The sequence below is a fragment of the Dysidea avara genome, chromosome 10 (assembly GCF_963678975.1).
Source record: "Dysidea avara chromosome 10, odDysAvar1.4, whole genome shotgun sequence".
NCBI classification, from domain to species: Eukaryota; Metazoa; Porifera; class Demospongiae; order Dictyoceratida; family Dysideidae; genus Dysidea; species Dysidea avara.
Genome location: NC_089281.1, coordinates 18,916,141 through 18,937,937, shown reverse-complemented (window position 1 = coordinate 18,937,937; position 21,797 = coordinate 18,916,141). Strand labels below are relative to the sequence as shown.

The following is a 21,797-nucleotide window of genomic DNA, read 5'->3' as shown; positions in this document are numbered from 1 at the left end:
ATTAAAAACCTAGCTGTCTTGATAGGTTGTGGATTTAAAAATCAGCTTTTGTGATTGTACAACTTTACAAGTCATTTAGCTTATAAAGATCACGCATGAGGATCTTAAAGCCTCTGGCTTTGTTTCAGAGTTTTCAAAACTGCTAAAATTGGTTCTTTATCCACTGATTGCTCTATTAGATAATTTTAGTTTTGTTGTCAGGTGTTATGTTATTAGCATAGTTAAATAACAAGATGAGTCATTATAATTATTATGCTGAAGTGCAATTTAATCAGGTACAATTCACTTCTTAATGCTATGCAGTCCTTCTATATATACCAATCCTATTGACATCACATCAACTGTGCTGTCAAATAAATAAAGAAATAACAGCTGTACATTCCATCATTCCTGCTAATAACGAGTAATCGGGTCTAGACTGATGTGTTAATCATTTCTGGTAGCTATTCTATGCATCAAGACTAGGCAATGGCCCATTATGCTGGGACAATTTTGAGCATAATAGTTCCTTTGGAACATTAAACATAATGTTAGACTAAGTATCATTGGTACATTTTTGCAATATTGCAAATTGTTATCAACGAATAATGCATGTCGTGGAAAAAGATAAACTAATACGTATTTATAGCCTCATGTAGCACTTGCCTAGATTCCCTTCCATGGGTAGACTCATTCCCTTCCATGCACATACAAGTACTGATAAACAGAATCTGAACTGAAGCATTTTTTAGAATTGAATTTTCAGCATTATAGAGTTTAATGTAGATTTACAGTACAGCCTTCTAACATTGCCATTTCTGTCGGTTATGTATACAACAATTTAGTGTTATTAAAACTATTTAAAGTAGTTTACCTTGATAATCCATGCAAGGTTTAATGCATAGTGCCAAGTGCTGTTGTTGTTTTGTGAAAAAGAAACTCTAGTCACATTGCTCCAGTCTATCCAATGTGCACGGGGAACTTGGTGTCAACTGGGAAAGCCAACTGTGCTATGTTGCTGTAGAACTTTGGGTTCTCCAGTCTCTGTCTGTGAGCCTTGTCCTGCCCCAGGAGGATTCGCCTCCACAGACTTGTCAAGTACTCCAGTGCTGATAGGCAATAGCTGTGCATGCATCGCACTGTAGCTAGATTGGCCCTTTGCATTAATATTTATCTATAGCAGAACTCATATAAACCAAATTATTGGCCTGGTGAGTCGTGTACGATCACATCCACAGTTGGAATGTTACTGTATTGAGTTGCAGTCATTCTACTTCCTTTTTTTTACGCTTGGACCTGGCTAGGGAGAGGTCTCTATACTATTATACCTTTTGTGCACCATGTTAAGCATAATAGTTATGAGTGCACATTTATTAGGCCACATATATATATTCATGTAGATGATCATTAAGTATAACTGCACAACACTGGAATAAGTGTTGAACTGCATGGTCATCTACCCACGATACCCTGAACTCTACATTCTAGCACCCAGTATAACTACACATATAGCACCATCTATGAAACCATGAAAGCAAGTGTTCGTAGTACTATAGCCATAAACATTAACAAATTCTCATGCAGGGTGGATAAACCACCAGAGAGGCCTGAGGACTACCTAAACTATAATCCAACAACCACTCATAGTATACTGGCACCAGAAGAATAATCATATACTATAAGCAGAAAGTCACTGTCTTTTCTTGCTAAGTTGAACTTGCAATTCTATAGAGACATCAGTTTTATGGTACAACAGAATTGTGTTCTTAGTTATGTTATTGTTATAATATATACTTCAATATAATACGTATACGTCTTAGAACTACAAGCTGCTGGCAACTGTAGCAGCACCAACAGAAGCCAACCAAAAACTTGCTGACTCAGACTTCATGCATCATCACACATTAACTAGCTTTATTCTTTATTATTAATTACTAGGCAGACAGCACAGCTGGTGTGCCTAGGATGCAAAATCAACAATAGTGCAGTGCATGTTACACTCAATAAGTGTACGTATGCTACAATTACTAGTTGTGAACAAAAAGTTACGGTATGTGTTACATAAAAAAAGTTGGCTATAGTGCGTATGTTACAATTACTAATTAAATTATGGTATGTACGTTACAATGACTAATTATAAACAGTAAGTTACAGTACACATATACAGCTACTAATTACAAACAGTCAAGTTATAGTGCGTATGTTACAATTAACAGCAGGTTACAATACGTATGTTACAATTACTAATTATTAAAAAGTTACTATTATGATAATGATTAGATCTAGCAGTAGGTATGTTAAAGTGAAAAGGATGTTGGAATCTAGTTAAATGGGTGGTGGTGGTGGTTGTGATGTAGGTTGGTATTTCTAATGATATTAAATTATGAAGTCATTGGTACAGGATTGTGAGCCTTGAAATACGTCTTCTAATGTTTAATGCTGGCCACTGAGTCGCTTGCATATTTCACATTGTACCTATAGCTATGCTACTTGGATGAGAATGACTTGTCTTAGCAAGTCCATGCACTATCTAGTTGCAACCACCATGATATGAACACAACTGATAAAAATGATATATATTACCTTTAGGAAGGCTATATATACCACTGGGAGTCTGAGACAGTGCATGTATTTATTTTGTAATTATAGCTTACAGAGAGTAGATTAATTTGTGGTTGCAAGTATTACTTGAGGTGAGCCTGCATGCATGCATGCATGTAGTACAGAATGAAAGCAGTTATAAAATTGCTATATACATAAATATGGTATCATTGAGGTAACTGCATTGGGGATTTTTGTTATGTAATTATATCATTTGGCAGCATAGCTGTAGGGAAATTTTATGGTTATATAACTATATTAAATTTTACAGGCTGAGGTGTTAAATGTTTCAGTGTTTTCATATGGTGGTTTGATTATATCCTTTTATTGTGAAATCTTCACACTATATACAGGATGTTGTGGTTGCATGTCACTATATTGTTAAGAATTTATAGCCACACAACGAGTAGACATCTATATAGCAACTGTATAATGATCGACTGTCTATACGATATAGGTAGCTAATTGTGCTTTCGATTAGATTAACCTATGGCTCTTGATGTTAATCTTAGTAGGATACTGCAAACTCTCCAAGATGACATAGCAATCAATGTTCAGCTGCAGTATTTGTTACCGAAACTGAACAATATTGGATTGTTAACAGTAGCAGAATATCACAGTTTATTCGAAACTCATGAGGCGTCTTACGAAAAGAACTGCAAGTTGTTGAAAATTATTTTAGGAAAGGGTGAAACAGCTTTCGATTTGTTTGTGCAAGCATTAAGGAATGAAAATCAACATAAAGGCCATGAAAGTTTGGCAGATAAACTACAAAAAGAGAAGGAAAAGTTGCCGAAGCCCTCGCCTAAGCCTACCATACCGTGTCGTAATCGCAGGAACAACAAACTTCAACCTGGCGGCAATTCTCCTCGACCGTCTCCTCGCAGTGGTAGGCGCCAGACGCTCCCAGCCTTACGGGAGATTTCCAGATCGAACAGTGTTGATGATGCAGATGACGCGGTGCCGACACACAACTTGACCGTAGATCAAAGTAAAAAGAATTCCCCATCACTGCCTCGGGTCAGTAAGTTATATAATTAATGTCTATAGCATGATTCAGTATGCATGGCATTAGAGTTGCAGTAAACTCATGCATGCATGCTGCACTGGTATGGCATGGCATTGAGTACATTATACAAAAAATCCATGTATGCACTAAAGCAAATACTCATGTAGCTGCTGTTGCTTCATGCAAGCCGGCTAAATCATGTTGCAAAGAAAGCAAGTCATGCAGCAACATACATACAACAGAAATGCCACTAAGCTAAAAAATTTAAGCACATATTACCCTGACCAGATTTTACAAAACCAATCCAAATCATGCAATGCAGCAGCATAGCTAATCCAACCGGTCAAAAGGAATACAGAAAACATTTAGGTAAACCGAGCAAGGTGAGCATATATATATATACCATTGCACTGCTTTATTTCCATCAATCCGTGCATGTCCTTACCATGCACAAATTGGTGTTTAACTCTCCAAACCAGCCTGTATAATTTGATGAACAATGTTTATAAGCTTATGCATCACAGCTGTACATGCAGCTTTGTCTCAAATCATTGATCATCATCGGTGATCCCTATATACATCCATCTATTTTTTTTCTCCAACTCTAATGTACACTTAAGTAGTGAATTCTGTGGCAAATAGTGAGTGTCACTACAAATTTTTATAGTGATGGTCACTAAAAATGTACAGTGATGTTTGCTATTTTCCACAGTATTCACTACTTATTTTTTACAGTGCACGCAATCTTCTATAATACTTAATTGGTAGAAACTCAACCAGTATAGTGCAGGCTCATGCTGTACTAACTCTGCAATGATGCTATGATAATAGAAGTCAGCAACCAAGTTTACTCCAACCAATATAATTTACTGCAAAACTGCTGGCTTGTGCCGTGAGTGTATTTCTATATCAGGCCTTGTGAATTTTGATAGTGTACCACAATAGAAATGGGTATAGTGAAGATTCGAATGTACATGTAACAACACCAGCTGAACACTACAAATTTAATCCCACAATTGATCTCAACAAGTGTGACTATATTATAGTAGAGAGAGTGCTATGTAAATAGGACATTGAAGAAATCTGACAATTTTTAGGAATGAGAAATATCTTGAGTTAATGAGATATATGCAGTTATCAGTCGTTAAAGCATGCATGCGTAGTGCATATATTTCATTAACATTCCTGAGCCAGTACAGTGAAAAGTGGTACATGCATGTATACTTAGTAATGTATACGTATATGTGATGTAGTTAAATTACGTATTAAAGCCAATGTGAATACACTGAAAGTGAAAATTTACCTACTGTATAATTATTGCTGCATGGTTAGAACATTTCCTTATTTCATCAATCACAGAATACATCAATGGTAAAACTGAGTGTAGCCACAGACAACCTATCAGATTTACCTAAAATACTGGAAGGGATTCAAGGTAAAGAAAAAGGTGGTCAGCTAGTCAATATCGAAAGTGATGTCAAGACAGTAAAGGGCGATGTAAAGCAACTTAAAGAAACAGTTACAAATTTGTCACAGCAGTTAAGTAAAGCGATGGATACTGTGAATAACCAACTAGAAAGACTAAATTCATCCAGAGATGATCAAGAATATGAGATGGCAAATCAGGTAATATCAAGCCCCATCATGCATGATTATATTATGGTCAAGATTATTTACTAAAATGCATATTATAACAGCTATATTATAAGATGTATCCAGCTAGCAAAACAACACAGACATTTGATTCATACATGCATGAATTTTTCCTATACAGTTCCTGTACAAAAGTGGTTATATATGCTAGGGTTAGGCGATATTCATGCAATTATTGCACAAACTATTTAATGCAATGTTGCATGGGAAATTGAAACACAACCAGATAATATGAAAAGTCTGTAATGTCGATAAAAGTGCTTGATTTATCACTGACAATCAGTGTTGGGAGTAACGCGTTACTTATGTAACGTATTATGTAATATTCTTACTTTTGTGGTAACTAAGTACTATAATGAAATACGCTATAAAAACTGGTACTATAACTCAAGTTACTTTACTTACAATTCTAACCGTTACCTAAGTAATGTAGTTACTGTAACGTAATGTTACAAGTAACGAAAATACTAATCTCGTTAGTAATCCACTGAGTATAACGCCTAGCCACAACAAAGTAATGAAGCCTACTGAATGAAGCTTATTCACCAGATCCTTACTTATAACCAAGATTTGCACATTGTCAAACAACGCAATCATGTCACATGATAAGGTAGTAGTTTCACATGTGACAGCTTAAGGCTGTAGACACAAAGTAATATAATATGTAATATTATTATAGTTACTTTATTTTATGGGTAATATGTAACTGTAACTAAATAGTTCAGTTGCAAGTAATATGTAATATGTTACTTTAAAAAGTAACTTGCCAACACTGCTGACAATTATTTCATGAGTGTTTGATTTCACTGAGAATCAGTTTACTAACATAACGTCTGCTAGAAAGTTATGAACTACCGTATACCATGGTTAGCAATACAGCGTGCACAAACTGTAGAGACACTTGATTAGGAAACATCAGACATTTATTGAAATACTTCCCAATCCTAATGTACACTTAGTGCTTTTGAGACCAATTTTCATGTGATACAAACTCAAAGCTAATGTGGAGCAAACACAACTGATAATGTATTTTCATGGCTATTATATCAGATCTACATGCAGTGGATCTTGACACTTGGGGAATCACGTGTCCATGTTGGGGTGTCCTTTTTAGGGAGTGTTTGAGGTTCTATTGTGGAACATTGTAATGATAATGCACTGTAAGTGTATTTTTAAAGTAGTAATTTGAATTTTGTTTTTTAAAGGGAACAAATAGCTGTACTCCCAGTTTTCAGTTCAAATTGGGTGGCATGCAAGTGGGCAACAATGATTATGTTGAAGATGACAATCAGTACATGGTTCCTCAAAATGCCGTAAACAGAGTGAGTGTTCTTTTTGATGTACGATAGTTACAAGGTAGTCAACTAGATGCATGTCTCAGTATATTCATATTCATAATGTTAAGTTAAAATTGAAGAGATCTGGCACAGAAATTTTAAACTATATTTGTTTTACTATTATTTATATTATATCATTGCATATACAGTGAAACCTCACTTAGTGGCCACCTCAATAATAAGGCCACCTTGTTATAGTGGCCAGGTCCAGAAAGTCCAGATGTAGTATACGTATATTGCTGTTACAGCAACTATAGCCAGGTGTTAATTTATTGAAAACCTTGATAATAAGACCACTTTGTTTATGGCTGGATTATTGAGGCTTTCATTAATAAGGTCACCTCACTAATAGGACCACTTATTGTGGGTCCCAAAGGTGGCCCTATTAATGAGGTTTCACTGTACATGTAAAAATAATGTGCATGTTTTAACATTTGTTAATTGTCCATGTGAGTACTAATCTGACTACCGGTTAGCTCTACATAAGTGTACATGTTCATTTTTATATGCTGTATAGGATGTCACTTCACAGTCTCAGAATAAAAAGCCACTCAAAATAAACACTGTAAGTATTGTAAATGTAGCTATTGAGTACGTGGATATTTGCTGTATAGAATCGATACTGGATCATATCATTAGCAGAAGATCTAATCCTTACGGCAACTAAAGTCTGCTAGGCTCATTCAAATAGTCAGAGTGGTCTGAAAAATATAAATAGATGGATTTCAACAAGTACATCATCACAGTTGCATATATTAATTTATATGGATAGTGAGACTGATACTTGCTTTATAAATAATAAAGCAATCACCAATTTTTCTTTGGGTTTTATCCATCATGCTGACTGTCTTTAGACAAAACAATAAGATGTACGTACGTACGTAAGAGTCTTAATGTCTTAATCTGACTTTTTGAATTGTCTGAGTAGATACTGATACATATATGCATTCTGAATATTTACTGATTTGCCAGTATTTTTTCATAATTGAATCCAAATGTCAGGGTTAGATCTGCTAATAGCAACACTGCATATTAAAAATAAATAATAAGGCTACGTAAACTTACTTATTAGTTTCTCATCCTCCTATATTCAAAATGTCCCACGGGAGGGTAGATTTTAATTTTTTATTAACTAGATAGCTGAATTAGCTAGCTAAAATGACTCAGAATGCAGTTTATAGACTACTCTAGCAAGGTACCAACTTTTAAAGGTGTTGGATGGCTGCACTAAGCCACCAGTGGTGCAAAAAAAACCTTATGAGGTAAGAAAAACGGTGATGCAGGCGAAGATGAGAAACTAATAATTAAGCCTGTGCATATTAGCAACACTGCATATTAAAAATGATTTAATTGATTAATCTGTACATCACTATGTATTTTTGATATAGAAGACACAGTTTCTTTGAGTAGTTTTAAATCAGCACAAGATTCATGTCCCATGCATACTACACAAATTGTGCCAAAATGTATAATTGCTTTTATAAGTTTTATTTTATGGGTATGCGTATATATATCTTATAGAAACCACAACCTGGGCAAACTTCAAATTCAACATATACCTCTCTAGCTGGCAAAGTATGTGAAGTTTCGTCATATTGTATACATGCATGCATGGTTTGGAATATGTCTGAGCATACATAATAATATTTTTGTGACTGCATGTACGTATCAGCAAAAAAATTGCATAGATAGCACAAACAAACATTAATCATTCCGTACTTAATAAAGTTAGTACTAAATTATTGAAACATATATACTATGTTGTTTGCCTGCACATTTGCTTGCATATGTGTGTTTCATTTCTGTACATGGCTCAAAGAGAATTTATTTATTTATTTATTTATTTATTACTGTGTAGGACTCCATCAAGGAGTATAACACACAGATACAAAACAAAATCAAAGTAAATTCAGATGATTTAACAAAATGTCCTTAAAACAGTTTATAGATGGCTGATTGACCACAACTTCTGGCAAAGTGTTCCATAATTTAATAGTGGATGGTAAAAAGGAAAATAAGTAATGAGTGTTGTTTGTAAGTTGTGATTGAGGAAACAGCAACGTCATCATTTTTAAAAATTTGAATCACCTACTTAGCTACTGCATGGTATGACTGTATGTTTACCGTAATTATTTCAACAAGTATAACAATTTCAATATCAACGTATTTTAAATTACAAGTGGTACATAGCTATTTTAAATAATGGTATTGTAATTAATATACCTTGTAATTTAACATGAATAGCAGTGTTCATGCAATGTCAGCTAATACCATAATTATACCTTAGTCCATAAAATCGATGCAGCAACTATTCACCACTCGATGCTTGAAAGTAGTGCTGCCACGATATAGAAAAACTCTATATCATATATCACCAAGGTTTATATCACGATATGAACATATATCACGGTATAGAACTAACTGTAACATTTTCAAGACAAACATATACATACTCTTCATTATAAGTTGAAATTTAACTTGGATGTATACCACAAGCAAAAGTTACTCTTGTTTATCAGGTTTTAAAACTGCTTTATAGTTGAGACAAGTGACTGGCACTACACAGAAACCTTAAAACCTCTCAGTTTACTTTGGGGCTGGCTTGTTTACCACACTACACCATCAACACATAACTTAATTAAATGCCAAATACTGTATGTCTGCCCTCTCCCACATCATTATACTAAGGCGGTGCCACTATTGTGCAACCATCAATATAACTGATTAGCTATTATAATATCATATCATATCACCACCTTGTTATATTGATATATCGTGGCAAAGCCCTTATTTTCAAAATTGATTGTGATGCAACTACTATTGAAGGTGCAGCATTTAACCACACATATCAAAATTACAATGATTAGATAGAACATCAATCATAGTATTTAACTACTGAATAATTAGAATTTTCTTTTTGAAGTGACCTTTTCTATTTGTTGAAGTGACCTTTTCTATTTTTTATAGACTGATTATAGCAAACTGTAAATACAAACTAATATTATTAGTAATATGGTACATTTCACCACTCACTATTATGCAAAATAATTCACACAACTAGTCATGCAATATTGGCATCACCTGCAGAATGACGATTATTCTTATGTGGAGGTCTATGAAGAATATACTAAGCCAACTAACTCCCTAACAACAAAGTGGGCTAGTTTAGATAAACAAGATGTAACTCGGGTAAGTATATTATTGTCTGTCAAGGTGTATCAATAATCTTTTAATACTATGCAGGAACATGGCTACACAAAGGTAAAAACTTTAGCAGAAGGAGAAAGTGGACAATTCTGGTTGGCTAAGAACTATCAACGCAAAGTTACTTTAAAAACAGCTTTATCCAGGGAGACCTTTGAACAAGAAATCACTGCCTTAAAAAAAATTTCCCATCATAATGTCATTAAGATACTCACATGGTTTGAGAAGTCATATACACTGATTTTCGAATATGCCGACAATGGGAATTTGCACAGGTACCTAAAGAACAATAGACATGACCTCGATGAACAGCAGTTCTTGAAAATGGCTCTCCAAGTGGCTTGCGGGATGATGCAGTTGGCAAACAACAAAGTTGTCCATTGTGACCTGAGAGCTCACAACGTCCTAGTGGATCATGATTTGGTTTGCAAAGTTGCCAGCTTCAACAAAGCACTGTGTTTAGAGCAATATGAGACCTACAAGATATCTCCTAACCATAAAGTAGCCATTAAATGGCAACCTCCTGAAGTTCTACGACGCAAAAAATTTAGCACCAAATCAGATGTCTGGGCATATGGCGCTGTACTCACAGAAATTTTTTCAAAGGATACTGCTCTTTACCCTACTTTGAATGCTGAAGAAGTTAAAACTAAAGTACTACAACAAGTAGAAATATTCCAGCCAAGTGAATACTCTACTGAGGTCTGCGGTTTGATGAAACACTGCTTCAAGTTTAATGAACATGAAAGATACTCGTTTAAAGATTTAATAGAAGAAATACGGAGCATTCAAAAACGAAGAGAATCTCAGCAACCAGAATTTTTGTAATGGTATAGTAATTTAGATGCATACATGATCAAGCAAAATGTAATCTGCATTATCATAACAGTTGTAATATGCATGTATATAACATTGGTGATCATCATTGTAATTTTAACTTAAAATGCTGCTTGCATTATTATTGACATTCATGATCTACGTATAAGTATAATTTTTGTGTGTGGGAAGATCAATGCTGAAACCGGTGCAACATTAATCATAGACTGCTAGACATGATCTATGTAACATTTGTAATAGTATACTCCAGTAGCTATAGGGATGAATTCTGCATGTTAAATTATTTTGGTATAGCTACAGTACTTTTGACAAAGTAGATCTGTTTCCCTCATGAGATTTCATTCTGGAAGTTTCAACACTTTTTAGTGTAGGTTAGAAACCTAGAACAAGGATCTTCGTACATTTAAAAACCAGGGTAAAGCCAAGGTTTTAAAACACAGAGACCCGAGGGCATGCATGGTCTCTATCCGACTTGGAAAATGGGAGCGTTTTATAGGTGGAGTCATTGTGGGATTGAATTAGATGTAGTTTTAAAATTGTCATGTGGTTTTAATATGAGTACAGAATTTGATTGAAAAGCTGAAGAGAAGTCAAAGCTCACACCTATCGCTGCTTCCTGAAGATGATAATTGTGTGACAAGGAAACTGCTCTGGTAATGAATTACTAAGAGGACAAATAATAAATCAAATCAACTGATCAGTTGCTGCCACTACACATGCCATGGCCATGGTGTCATATTTGTTAAAGTCCGTCTACAGTTTAATTGAAAAAGAAACATGCTTAAAACACTCCAGGTAACAGATGGGAGCTACACAGAATTTCTGTGATATTACTGGCAGGGGCGTAGCTAGCCAGAAGGTGATGGAGGGGCAGGCATGCCCCCACGAAACGCTCAAAATCATTCATGATTGCAAAAAGGGCTAATAACCCAATGGTGGGCTAGCCAACATACGGTGTTGTATTATTACAGCTCACACAACTAGCTACGTAACTACTTCAGTACCAATTGCTTATCTTTTATCAATGATTCAATGGAGGTATATTTGTCGAGCATCATCGCACGTGCCACAACTGTACTCCAACAAATTCATCCATAGTCCGGTAGAGCTACATCGTTAATATTTTAGTGCTAATACAAGTTACTTTACGTTAGCCACAGCTTGTGTTGCAGTCCTAGCACACTGCTGACAGGATGACATGTTCACTCACTTCACTCGGCGAAATTCAAAGGCCACGTATTGCATGAATTCCCACCGGTCTTTCTTGCTAGCAGAACTTGAAAGCTTGTGACTGATCCAGGCCCTTAGCCAGTGGGTTCTGAAGAACCGCCCTCTTGGAATAGGCCGACTACACATTTTCAAAGGGGGTTTCTGTGGAAACCTTGAAACCCCCCTAAATCTGCCACTGCATATGTGACCGGGCCATAGGGCATGTGAGCACAAACTACACCCCATCACATAGCATGTCATATCTCAGTATTGGGATAGAATATTTTTATTCTGTAACTTGTATTGTAAAGCCAACCAAATGTTTAATAAGTGCTAAAAAGTTCATGGCCACAGAGTCATGGAATGCAAAGTTATGACACATCACAGTTTGATAAAGTAGGCAATTTTTATGTGCCCACATGCCCTATTTTTGCAGGCCTGGTAGCATATATACAATGTGCATATATACTAGATTTATAATATCTGATCACAGACTCTAAGTCTAGTACCAGCACAGTTCATTTCAACCGGACAAGTCTCGCGCCGCCCGCCCAATTGTACACTTGCTTACCATAGTCAGTGAATCGATAAACTCAAGGCTTGCCTGCTCCAACTGCTGTCATCGCATTCAGAAGTTTAGTGCAGAAGATGCATGATCGGGTCGTGCATGATTTAAATAATTTCGCGCGCATGAGTATACGGAGACGTACACGTATTTCCGTTACACCCGGACACATTTTCGTCGAAGTTCACATCGTAGACTCACATTGCCGTGACGAGGTTTGTTCCCGACTATGATAGTGTTTTAGCACTACAGGATTGACGGAATAGGTCTCGAATGTTGTAGTGTGGGCGTATGCCATACGAGTGTCAAGTTCAGTAGTGCCATCTTGTTTCTACTGTAGCCTACAATATGACCAAGGATACACAGGATGTGCAAAGTGTCATCAGCAAGTGTAGGGAAAATGTATCTCTTCTATTAGTCCTTTTGTGTGGTGAGTTGTTTCGGAGACCATGTGTTCAATTCAATGATTCAGTTCCGTTTGTATGATGTTATCTACTACACCTATGATGTTATACACATATATGTCAAGCCCCCCCTGGGACCCCATACCCTAACTAGGAATTTGACATCTACTTTTTGCCCCACCCCTAGGGCTTTTGACAGCTAACAATAACTATTTTTATATGTTAACCAAATTCGCCATAATAGAAACTCCAGTTATGAGGTGGGGACATAGCAGGCAGAGATTTCCCCAAAAATGTAAAGTAGAGCAATAAAAATACTAATTTGCTACCAACATCAAAGTTGTTTTGTTTATTATATGCATTCCTTTTACCACTTCAAAGGAATTTTGAACAAAGAGTGGTGTAGCACCACTCTACTGTTCTCTCTGAGGGGTCGCCAATGCCTTGGGATTCTCATACACTATCGTGAGAAATTCAATGAATATATAGAAATCCTGAAGTCTGACAAAATTTGATTCCGTCCATTGATTCAGACATACAATCAGCCACGTAATGAGTCTTCTTGAGTCGCACAAATCTTTACTAGAGTCATGACGGAGGACTCAACGAAGCATTTGAACAAAGCTTCTAGTCAAACCAGGATGAGGGTGGCTAACTATTTTCCTGCTTGATCTATGCAAGTACTGCGGTCAGGCTGTGTCATCCACTCTCCCCGGACATTTCCTGTACAAGCAGAAGAGAAATTTGAGTGTAAATATCACTGTTAAAAATACATTGTATTTACAAATATTTATAAATACAGTACAATACTGATTATTGTCACAATTGTAGTTTTGCATGGGTGTTGGTGACCCCTTGGCTCTCTCCTTGGTGGGGTTTTGACAAACTACAGTACTAGAGAATTTGACTACGAGTTTGTCAATCCCTAGGGTGGGGGAGTTACAAAATTTTTAGTGCTAAAAGCAGCTAGTACACGAGAAATGCAAGATCCCTTCAAGTTAAATGGAGTGTCTCTCTTTCTTACTTGGTACGACAGCCTTGATGTGTTTTCTAGAGAATTTTCATCAGAAAGTGTGATAGAAAGTTATAAAATGGTGGGGAAGAGATTCCTATGCTAATTTAGTTAGTGATAGCAACATTACCATTGAATAATCTTTAAAAAAATTGTCTTTGAAATGCCGGTATGGCTTAAGCCGTTCTTCATAAGCAATGTTACATAGGTATGTATGATGTTAGAGCACATGAACACAACAGTATAGCTACAGTGATACTTGCTGGCAGATATGTGATTTTACTCAATAGTCAATAGTCAAAACCACAAAGTCACCAGTCAAGTTTGAATACCACAATTGATAGATCCTAAATGCTATATATGACCCACAGTAGGGACCTGTGAAAAAGCTAGACCACAATAGGTACATGAGGATGTTATGCTACTTCTACCTCTGTAGTATATACTGCTTGTGATTGTACTAGTGGTACTGTACATGTTCCTATGGAGCCATTTGTGAGTGTAATCAGAGTAATGAACAGAAACACTTGACATCAATCTAGTTGTAGAAATTCTTGTCTTATAATGTGCTTTTTCCTTTTACTTGTTTGTTTACATTATTATGACTGGAGAACCCACAAGGTGCCAGCATATTGTTTTCGCCTGAACATGTGCCTCAATTACTGAAATAGCGAAGTGGCCATTACACTTCATTTTCAGCTATGTTCAGACTGTTACACAGTGTAAAAAGAAACGCTAAGAGAAGGACCTCTGCAGTCAATCAGTTACAATGAAAATTCGGACAATTCCCATCAAACATAGGGAAGCCATCAGGTGGCACTACCGCAAATCAACACCTTCTGCTGTCAGCAAAGATAAATGGGACACAAAGGAGGACACAGGTAAGTCCATGAAACACGCATCATACATACTGTGGTATGCCAAAAGGCAATAGTCAGGCTGAAACAACGTCGAACAGTGAAACAATCAATCCAGTAGCCTTGGCCTTTAATGAGTTACACTTGTCTGAAAGCATCGGTGAGTCAGTTAGTCAGTCAGGCAATCAGTCAATTGAAAATTCCACTAAATAAAAAAAAAAATTGTAACAACCTTTTGGAAGTGTTTCAGGTTGTATACTGAATGTACTTTTGTGCCTTTTGGGCTTGGTTATACCTAACCAATACTGCCAAGATACCATGAAGGTATTGTGAGGCTGGTTTTAGGATGATAATTTTGGCCAGAAAATACAGTACGTACCGATAACATGCAACAAATTTTTTTGCTGTTCATCCTGCTAGTACAGTGTACAGAGTATTGCATTAAAATGACGTACACCGATTCAATATCCACAATTAAGTACTCTATAATCCCTACTCCCTTGCTACATGTACTACCCAATTATTTATCCTTTGTCATTACACTATGTACTGTATTACAGATGATGAAAGTTATGAAGAAACATCTGCAGTGTGGACTAGCCAGGAGGTGAGATGGATTGTACTGTATGCTATATATAGTCAGTGGAACAATTCGGCTGTGAATGGGTGTAATGTGTACAAGCCAGTAACATGAGGAAAATAAACACCTGTTCTCAAATATAGGCTATTATGTGTTGTGAGTGGATTTCATTCTTTTTCTTGTTGTTTTTCAAACTTACTGGTGTCTACATTTAGCCATCTAAGGGATGAAGATGCTATGATCAAGTGACCACATGAGTAGTCTGCACAAGTCTGCTTATACGCCATGTAGTGTATCATTCGCCAATGGTTTTAGACCTTGTATGTAACACTGCGTAAAGTTCTCCATAATTACCATTACGTAATTGCATTCCAACCATTAAATTCAATTCTGAATGTCACTCTGACATAGTGGCCAGTCTCAAAATATAGACCGTACCCATTAAAAGGCCTAGTGAAAAACCTGGAGAGCAAGTAATAGCCTGGGCTTTTATGTACAGTACGGTAAATAATTTCTGTAATGCTTAGATTGTGCATTATACAATACAAAAGGATCACAGGTTACACATCAACTCTTGAGTGTATGTGGGTTATGTACATGCATTTAGGCTAGTCTCATGCCCAGCCGGGCTCGCGCTAATGCGCAAACACCATCTGGTGACAATGCTTGAGTTTCTTGGGCCCGAAAGTGTGATCCAGCCAAAATATTGGCTGGCCAATCAGAATCGAGGAGTTGCATAATCGTTTAAAAACTGTGAAAAACCATTCGAAAATGGCTAGAAATAAAGTAAAACTCAGAATAGGGCTTTTACTAGATGCGATCTTTTCATTTATTGTATTAATAGAGGTTAGCGTTTCATTTTTGGTGTAACGTCGAGTCACGATTCATTAGGTGAGATCGGAAAAAACAACTTGGCAACAAACAGTTTGAACAACCTTGGTGAGTAACTTCTGATAAATGGCTTTAAATCATCTGCTTTTTCGTCTACTTCCAATACATGCATGCGATTATACAACTCGTCAATTCTGATTGGCCAGCCAATATTTTGGCTGGATAGCACTTCTGGGCCCAAGAAATTCAAGCATTGTCACCAGATAGTGTTTACGCATTAGCGCGAGCCCGGCTGGGCACGAGACTACATTTAGGCCACTCTAATTGTGTTCTAGTGTTATGTAACAATGTGTATTACAGGTTACCAAGGTGATCAGTGGTTATAATTGTGAAACTATGGAGCTAAATTCAGGAAGGTACGTATTTTGTTAACTTATTTATTGTTATGCACTACTTAGAAATGTAATTCAAACTCATAGAAATACCATCTTGGCTATTTTATGGTATGTTTCCTTTGTACAATACAGGTGTAATTCTCTAAACAAAATTTTAAGACTGCTCTTCACTTTTTTGGGATATGTATTAAAATGTCCCTAGAACTCATCAAGATAGGCAATCTCAACGCCTTGTATTTCAAACTGGTTTCTTCACAGCTAAGCTTACTTGCCTGGAATTTTAATACAAGTCCTAACATGCACGCACACACACACACACACACGCACACACACACACACACACATACACACACACACACACACACACACACACAAAGCAAGCCAAGTTTGTTGTTCATCAATACAACAACAATAAGCATAACTAAGCAAACAAACTTAAAACATTTTGGTTGCCATGCCGATATTTTGTATGAAAGGTTGTGGTTGTTTTTGTTATGTTTTATTTATAGTCCAGCGTTTACCAGTTTTGCTGATCTCTGTATCCTTCAATCATGTACTAATGTTGTACTCTCTAACTCCATTATTTGTGACCTGAATTAATCGTGCATGTTTCAAATGTTAAGCAATCATAATATGTGATTGCTATACATTACGATGTCAATATTGTACAGAGTTGTATAACTTACATATATTAACAGGCAAATCCATTACTTGGCAAGTTTTATCTTATATACATGTTTTTTCCTATGATCAGGAAGACTGTGTAAAGTCACTAACAGTGCCCACCCTTTAGCATAGAGTAGGGTCTGGTGACTGTAGTATACGCTACTTGTGCAACCATGATTCAAATGTGGTTTCAAATTGTGCATGACATAATAAATTACCTGTTCGGGCTGTTGTAAACTCAGCGAAAAAAAAAGTACGAAACTTCATGCTATTCTATGTATGTGTATCTCGGAGTCTTGCTCGGAGAGTATCAGCTGCTTTCCAACTATTCCAAATTCAGTAGCCATAGTTATCATGTTATTCATGACGTATTACGTCACGAATACTTATTTAAACTGGATACTGTGATTTGATTGGCACTACATGTACCACTATAATGGTAGTAGGACAAGTACATATACTATAGTCACCAGACCCTCAGAGGTGTAGCCAGGATTTTTTTGAAGGGAGTTCAGATTTAAAGTGAAATGTCTTAAGGGGAAGGCCTGGGTGCTTCCCCTAGACCATGTTTGGACGAAAATGATGCATGCACAAAATGTGCCCTTAGGCAGTGACATTAAAAGGTGCTGTTTGTGTATCTAACTAGCTAAAACCTACACACTACTGTTTATGCAGCTTATAGAAACTATAAACCTATTGTAAAACTAACTAATCTTCACTTCTAGACGGCATACTGATAACTATAACTTCAATTTCCTAGCACACGCCGGAAGCCCTCCACACTCGAGTCCCTTAGTTGGCAATACTTCTTTCCAGCTATACAATATTCTCAGCTGGTCCTCCTGTTGATAGTCAATAACTTCAGACTTGGCTTGCACTCCAATATGTTCGAGACATCACGTGCCCACAACATGTAACAAGTAAACAAATCATACATCAAGTAAATATACATCAACAATTCACAGTTTGTGCTAACCTAACACACAACCACTCAAGTTTAGCAGCTGCTGTCTCATAATATGTCTCAACTGACCATTGAACAGTCCTTTGCCATTTGACTCGCGCCATTTCAACCATGCATCACGTGTGCAATTGATCATGTGATGCAATAGATATGTTTTGCAATGGTTAAGCATTAATGTGATGTGACTCTGAAGGGGGATTCATCTGAACCATCCGAACCCCCCTGTCTACGCCCTTGACCCTTACTCTTATAGCAAAGGCGGTGCTGCCAGACTACAATGGTGTAGTGTAGTTACAGCATGACATAATGTGCATCTTGTCTCTCTTAATACTGACAACGTAGTGGTATTATGGGCAGGGGTGGATCCAAGGCTTGGTAAGGAGGGGCACCAAGGTAGTAGACATATGGAGTAAGGGGTCTGGGGGGCACAGAAGCTACAGGTACTTCATATGTTTCAGGTCTGAAATTTTTGATTTAGAGCAATTTTATGCACAAGTATGTAATAAGTGATCAAGAGTTGTAAGGATCAGTGACAGTTATAAGTAGTTCAGTTAGCTATGAGCCAACTGTTGTATACTGTAGAATGGCATACAAAGGAGCATGTGCATTTTATCTGCAAAATCCCTAGCTGGGTATCAGTGGTTAAGGTTATGGGATAGTGAGCGACTGTCAAACAAAATTGGTGTTGTTGTGTTGTATATCAGCTGGTAACAGGCTGAAATTGTTGGGAGAATAATAGCGTGCTGATTGGACAGTTACAAGGTACAAGAAAACTCACGTAACAGTACAAGATAACATAGATACAACACACTTAGCAACTGGACAAGTTGTTAACATTTTGTATAAACAGATTACTGGTTTGGCTTCTTGTCTAGGGCTTGATGGAGCCATTTGTTAGAAACAATCTTTCTAGTGCTTGTGATATGTATTTAAAAATTAATTTTGTGATCACAGTGTCTTGCTTTAGACCATATTGTAGCCATATTTCAGCAACTATACACATTATTCACAAATCCTCTTGTCAGTCCCTTACAAGTGATGTTCTCCAAACCTTAGAATTGTTAGTGAGTTCTCATGGTTCTTCATTGGTCTGATTTTGTTGGTTCACAGTTTTCACTAATTGGCATGGGGACAACTCATGTTTCCATAACAACATTTGAATTCCAATGAGAAGTTAAGAATGTATAAATATTTGTTAACAATGCATTAAGAAAAATCAAAACCCTATATCATGAAAAATGATTGATAGTGTACATGTGGGTTTATAGTATCCCGTAACCTTAATTGTACCCACAGGATGGTACTGCAGATCGCATACACTCAGCAACTATAGAGGATTTCTTAATGCTACATGCGGTGGCTGTTCTATTAGTGTATTTGACTGACTGTTCGATAAGAGTATCTTGATCTTGTTCTTTTATATATATATATATATATATATATAAAAAAAAACTTTTTTTAGTTTGAGGGGGCCCCATCACTGATGGGGTTATCCAAACATGTGTGTGTTGTTTCGATAATAAGACAACTGGATTTGTTAGGATGAGTTCCCATCCATTTATAGACAGAATTCCTTCAACCACTCTAATAGAACATACACTTACCACTGCAAAGAGTGAAATACTCAAAGGCCATTTCTAGTTTTGGATGAGTTACTCAAGATCGTAAAGTTAAAATATGATTTAATCTTTCTTCAAAAACAGGTGTCCAAATGATTTGAACGTTTGCATGTGTTTTACCCAATGCATGTATTCCACTGTAAATGTGCATGTAACTTGTTTGTCAAGTTCTTGCAGGTATGTCCTAGACCATCATATTAAAGGCAAAGGGATTGTCCATTTTATTAAGGAGTGTGTATTAATAATTGTGGTAGTAGAATCACAAAATTTGTGTTGTGCTACCAAAACATAATTCAAAGGTTTAGAAGTCATCCTCATATTGTTTTCATAACAATTTGACACAACAGGTTTGAATGTGCCTTCAAAATGCTGTTCGTAAGTTTTCTAATAGTTTTAATCATTTAAATGAATTTTCAACTAACTGGTGCCTTTATGGCCAACGACGTTACATGGTTTGATTATTAAAAGCTCAGACCTAGTAGTAGTAGTAGAGGTGTTATTGGAATGAAGCAATGCTAGGTACAGTACCATTTTATCAGGAAATTCATAGTAAGTAATGTGGTGTTACTGAATTCTTTTAATGTTAAGTTATAAGAGTTTATACAAATCACTTTGTTGGCATCCAATATATTGAACATTGGCTGTCAAATGATAACCTAGGTAATGCTGTATTGTTGTTGTAACTGATATGACCTTAACTGAGGATGGTTCAGATCCTGTGGTACTGCTGCCATCAGTGTTCATTATTGGTCACCATGGGATACCACTGGATATCATATATGGTAGTAAGAATGTCACTACTAATGAGTTAACAAAGAAGATCACCAGATCCATTGAGGTGAGCATGTGGTGTCATATGATGTCATCTTAGAAGTAATGTTACCATAGTTGCACAGAAGTGGAGGGACTAGTCCACTAGCAAGGCGGAGTTCTCAACGTATAACTCCTACTAAACCAGATAATACCAAGAGAATTAGGACATCACCCTCACTGTGAGTGTGTGTTGGTATTGTAATCTTTGTGTGTGTGTGTGTGTGTGTGTGTGTGTGTGTGTTTAGTGTAATGTTCCAGGATCAATGCCCAAGTTGTTTTCCTTGAGCAAGAAACTTGACTCACATTGCTCCAGTCTACCCAGCTGTATAATGGCTCAGTCAATATTGTTGTCAAATTCGATCTCAGAAATGCTCCCAGACCCCCCTAGACAAAGCATGCTCCTCATGCTGAGTTTGTTTCAGTACTAGTTCACACTGCAGTACTAGTTGTATCAACCAGTTGCCACATTAGATGTCCCTAGCTTAGCTTCCCCTCACTCCTTCCCTCTTAGGCGATCAGGTGGCCTGGTGTCAACTAAGGAAGCAGCCCACCCAGCTGTGGCATCAATGGCTACCTGGTGTTAACTGGGGAAATAAATATCCAACTGTCTTTGTTTTGCGTAGTGATGTTTAGGTTACTGTAAAACTTCTGGTTCCTATCCTGAGGATTGCCTGCACCAGACTTAAATGTCTGAGTGGTGCAGAGACATTCCAGTGCTAGTTAGCTAGGTGGCAGTAGCTTTGTTTTGTATGGCTGCTGGAGGCTTTGCTGTTTGTTATGAGTGCGCACACACAGGTGTGTGTGTGTGTGTGTGTGTGTGTGTGTGTGTGTGTGTGTGTGTGTGTGTGTGTGTGTGTGTGTGTTGTGTGTGTGTGTGTGTGTTGCCAGCCTCCAAGTGGAGGTCTAGTAACACGGTGCTTGATGATGATATAGTTAATGAGCTCCTATCCCTGTCCATGTTTTGTAAACCAGGCAGGGTCAGGGCTCCCTCGCGTTAGTTGACAGAGGTTTTTGCTATTGTCTGTCATCTATCCGCCACCCTCCTGGAGTTCATCTCGCTTGGCCTATGTAAATACAAAGTATGTCAGTGTATGTATGTATGTATGTATGTATGTATGTATGTATGTATGTATGTATGTATGTATGTATGTATGTATGTATGTATGTATGTATGTATGTATGTATGTATGTATGTATGTATGTATGTATGTATGTATGTAATAGTTATACCATGGCTGCGAGGGATTTTGCTGATATATATA

General features: G+C 36.9%; 3 protein-coding genes and 1 long non-coding RNA gene across 6 annotated transcripts in view; 3 read left to right on the top strand and 1 right to left on the bottom strand.

The window, feature by feature from the left end:
- Positions 1–2,972: 2,972 nt before the first annotated feature.
- On the top strand, positions 2,973–10,774 carry LOC136236543 (uncharacterized). The gene is made up of 7 exons (XM_066026732.1): positions 2,973–3,600; positions 4,949–5,215; positions 6,448–6,564; positions 7,097–7,144; positions 8,101–8,154; positions 9,667–9,768; positions 9,823–10,774. The coding sequence occupies exons 1-7, from the start codon at positions 3,070–3,072 to the stop codon at positions 10,609–10,611; spliced, it is 1,908 nt and encodes a 635-aa protein (XP_065882804.1). The 5' UTR covers positions 2,973–3,069; the 3' UTR covers positions 10,612–10,774.
- LOC136236561 (uncharacterized) lies at positions 7,063–12,524 on the bottom strand. Its single transcript, XR_010692173.1, has 2 exons — positions 12,401–12,524; positions 7,063–7,280 (listed from the first exon to the last, which is right to left on the bottom strand). It is a non-coding gene; the product is annotated as an uncharacterized lncRNA (long non-coding RNA).
- Positions 12,519–21,797, top strand: part of LOC136236545 (UBX domain-containing protein 4-like) — a 22,090-nt gene continuing 12,811 nt past the window's right edge. The window contains exons 1-7 of one of the 3 annotated variants that reach the window (XM_066026734.1): positions 12,519–12,609; positions 12,735–12,824; positions 15,228–15,274; positions 16,439–16,494; positions 16,983–17,011; positions 20,436–20,560; positions 20,611–20,714. In XM_066026734.1, coding sequence (XP_065882806.1) covers positions 12,743–12,824; positions 15,228–15,274; positions 16,439–16,494; positions 16,983–17,011; positions 20,436–20,560; positions 20,611–20,714 — 443 coding nt within the window. In that variant the 5' untranslated portion in view covers positions 12,519–12,609; positions 12,735–12,742. Of the gene's footprint in view, positions 12,825–15,227; positions 15,275–16,438; positions 16,495–16,982; positions 17,012–20,435; positions 20,561–20,610; positions 20,715–21,797 lie in introns of all 3 variants that reach the window. The other 2 variants (XM_066026737.1, XM_066026735.1) reach the window with 2 other exon arrangements.
- The window catches only part of LOC136236549 (UBX domain-containing protein 1-like), a 224,576-nt gene continuing 221,149 nt past the window's right edge, over positions 18,371–21,797 (top strand). Inside the window, exon 1 of the mRNA XM_066026742.1 lies at positions 18,371–18,496. The gene's annotated coding sequence lies outside the window, so the exon portion shown is untranslated. The remainder of the gene's footprint in view (positions 18,497–21,797) is intronic.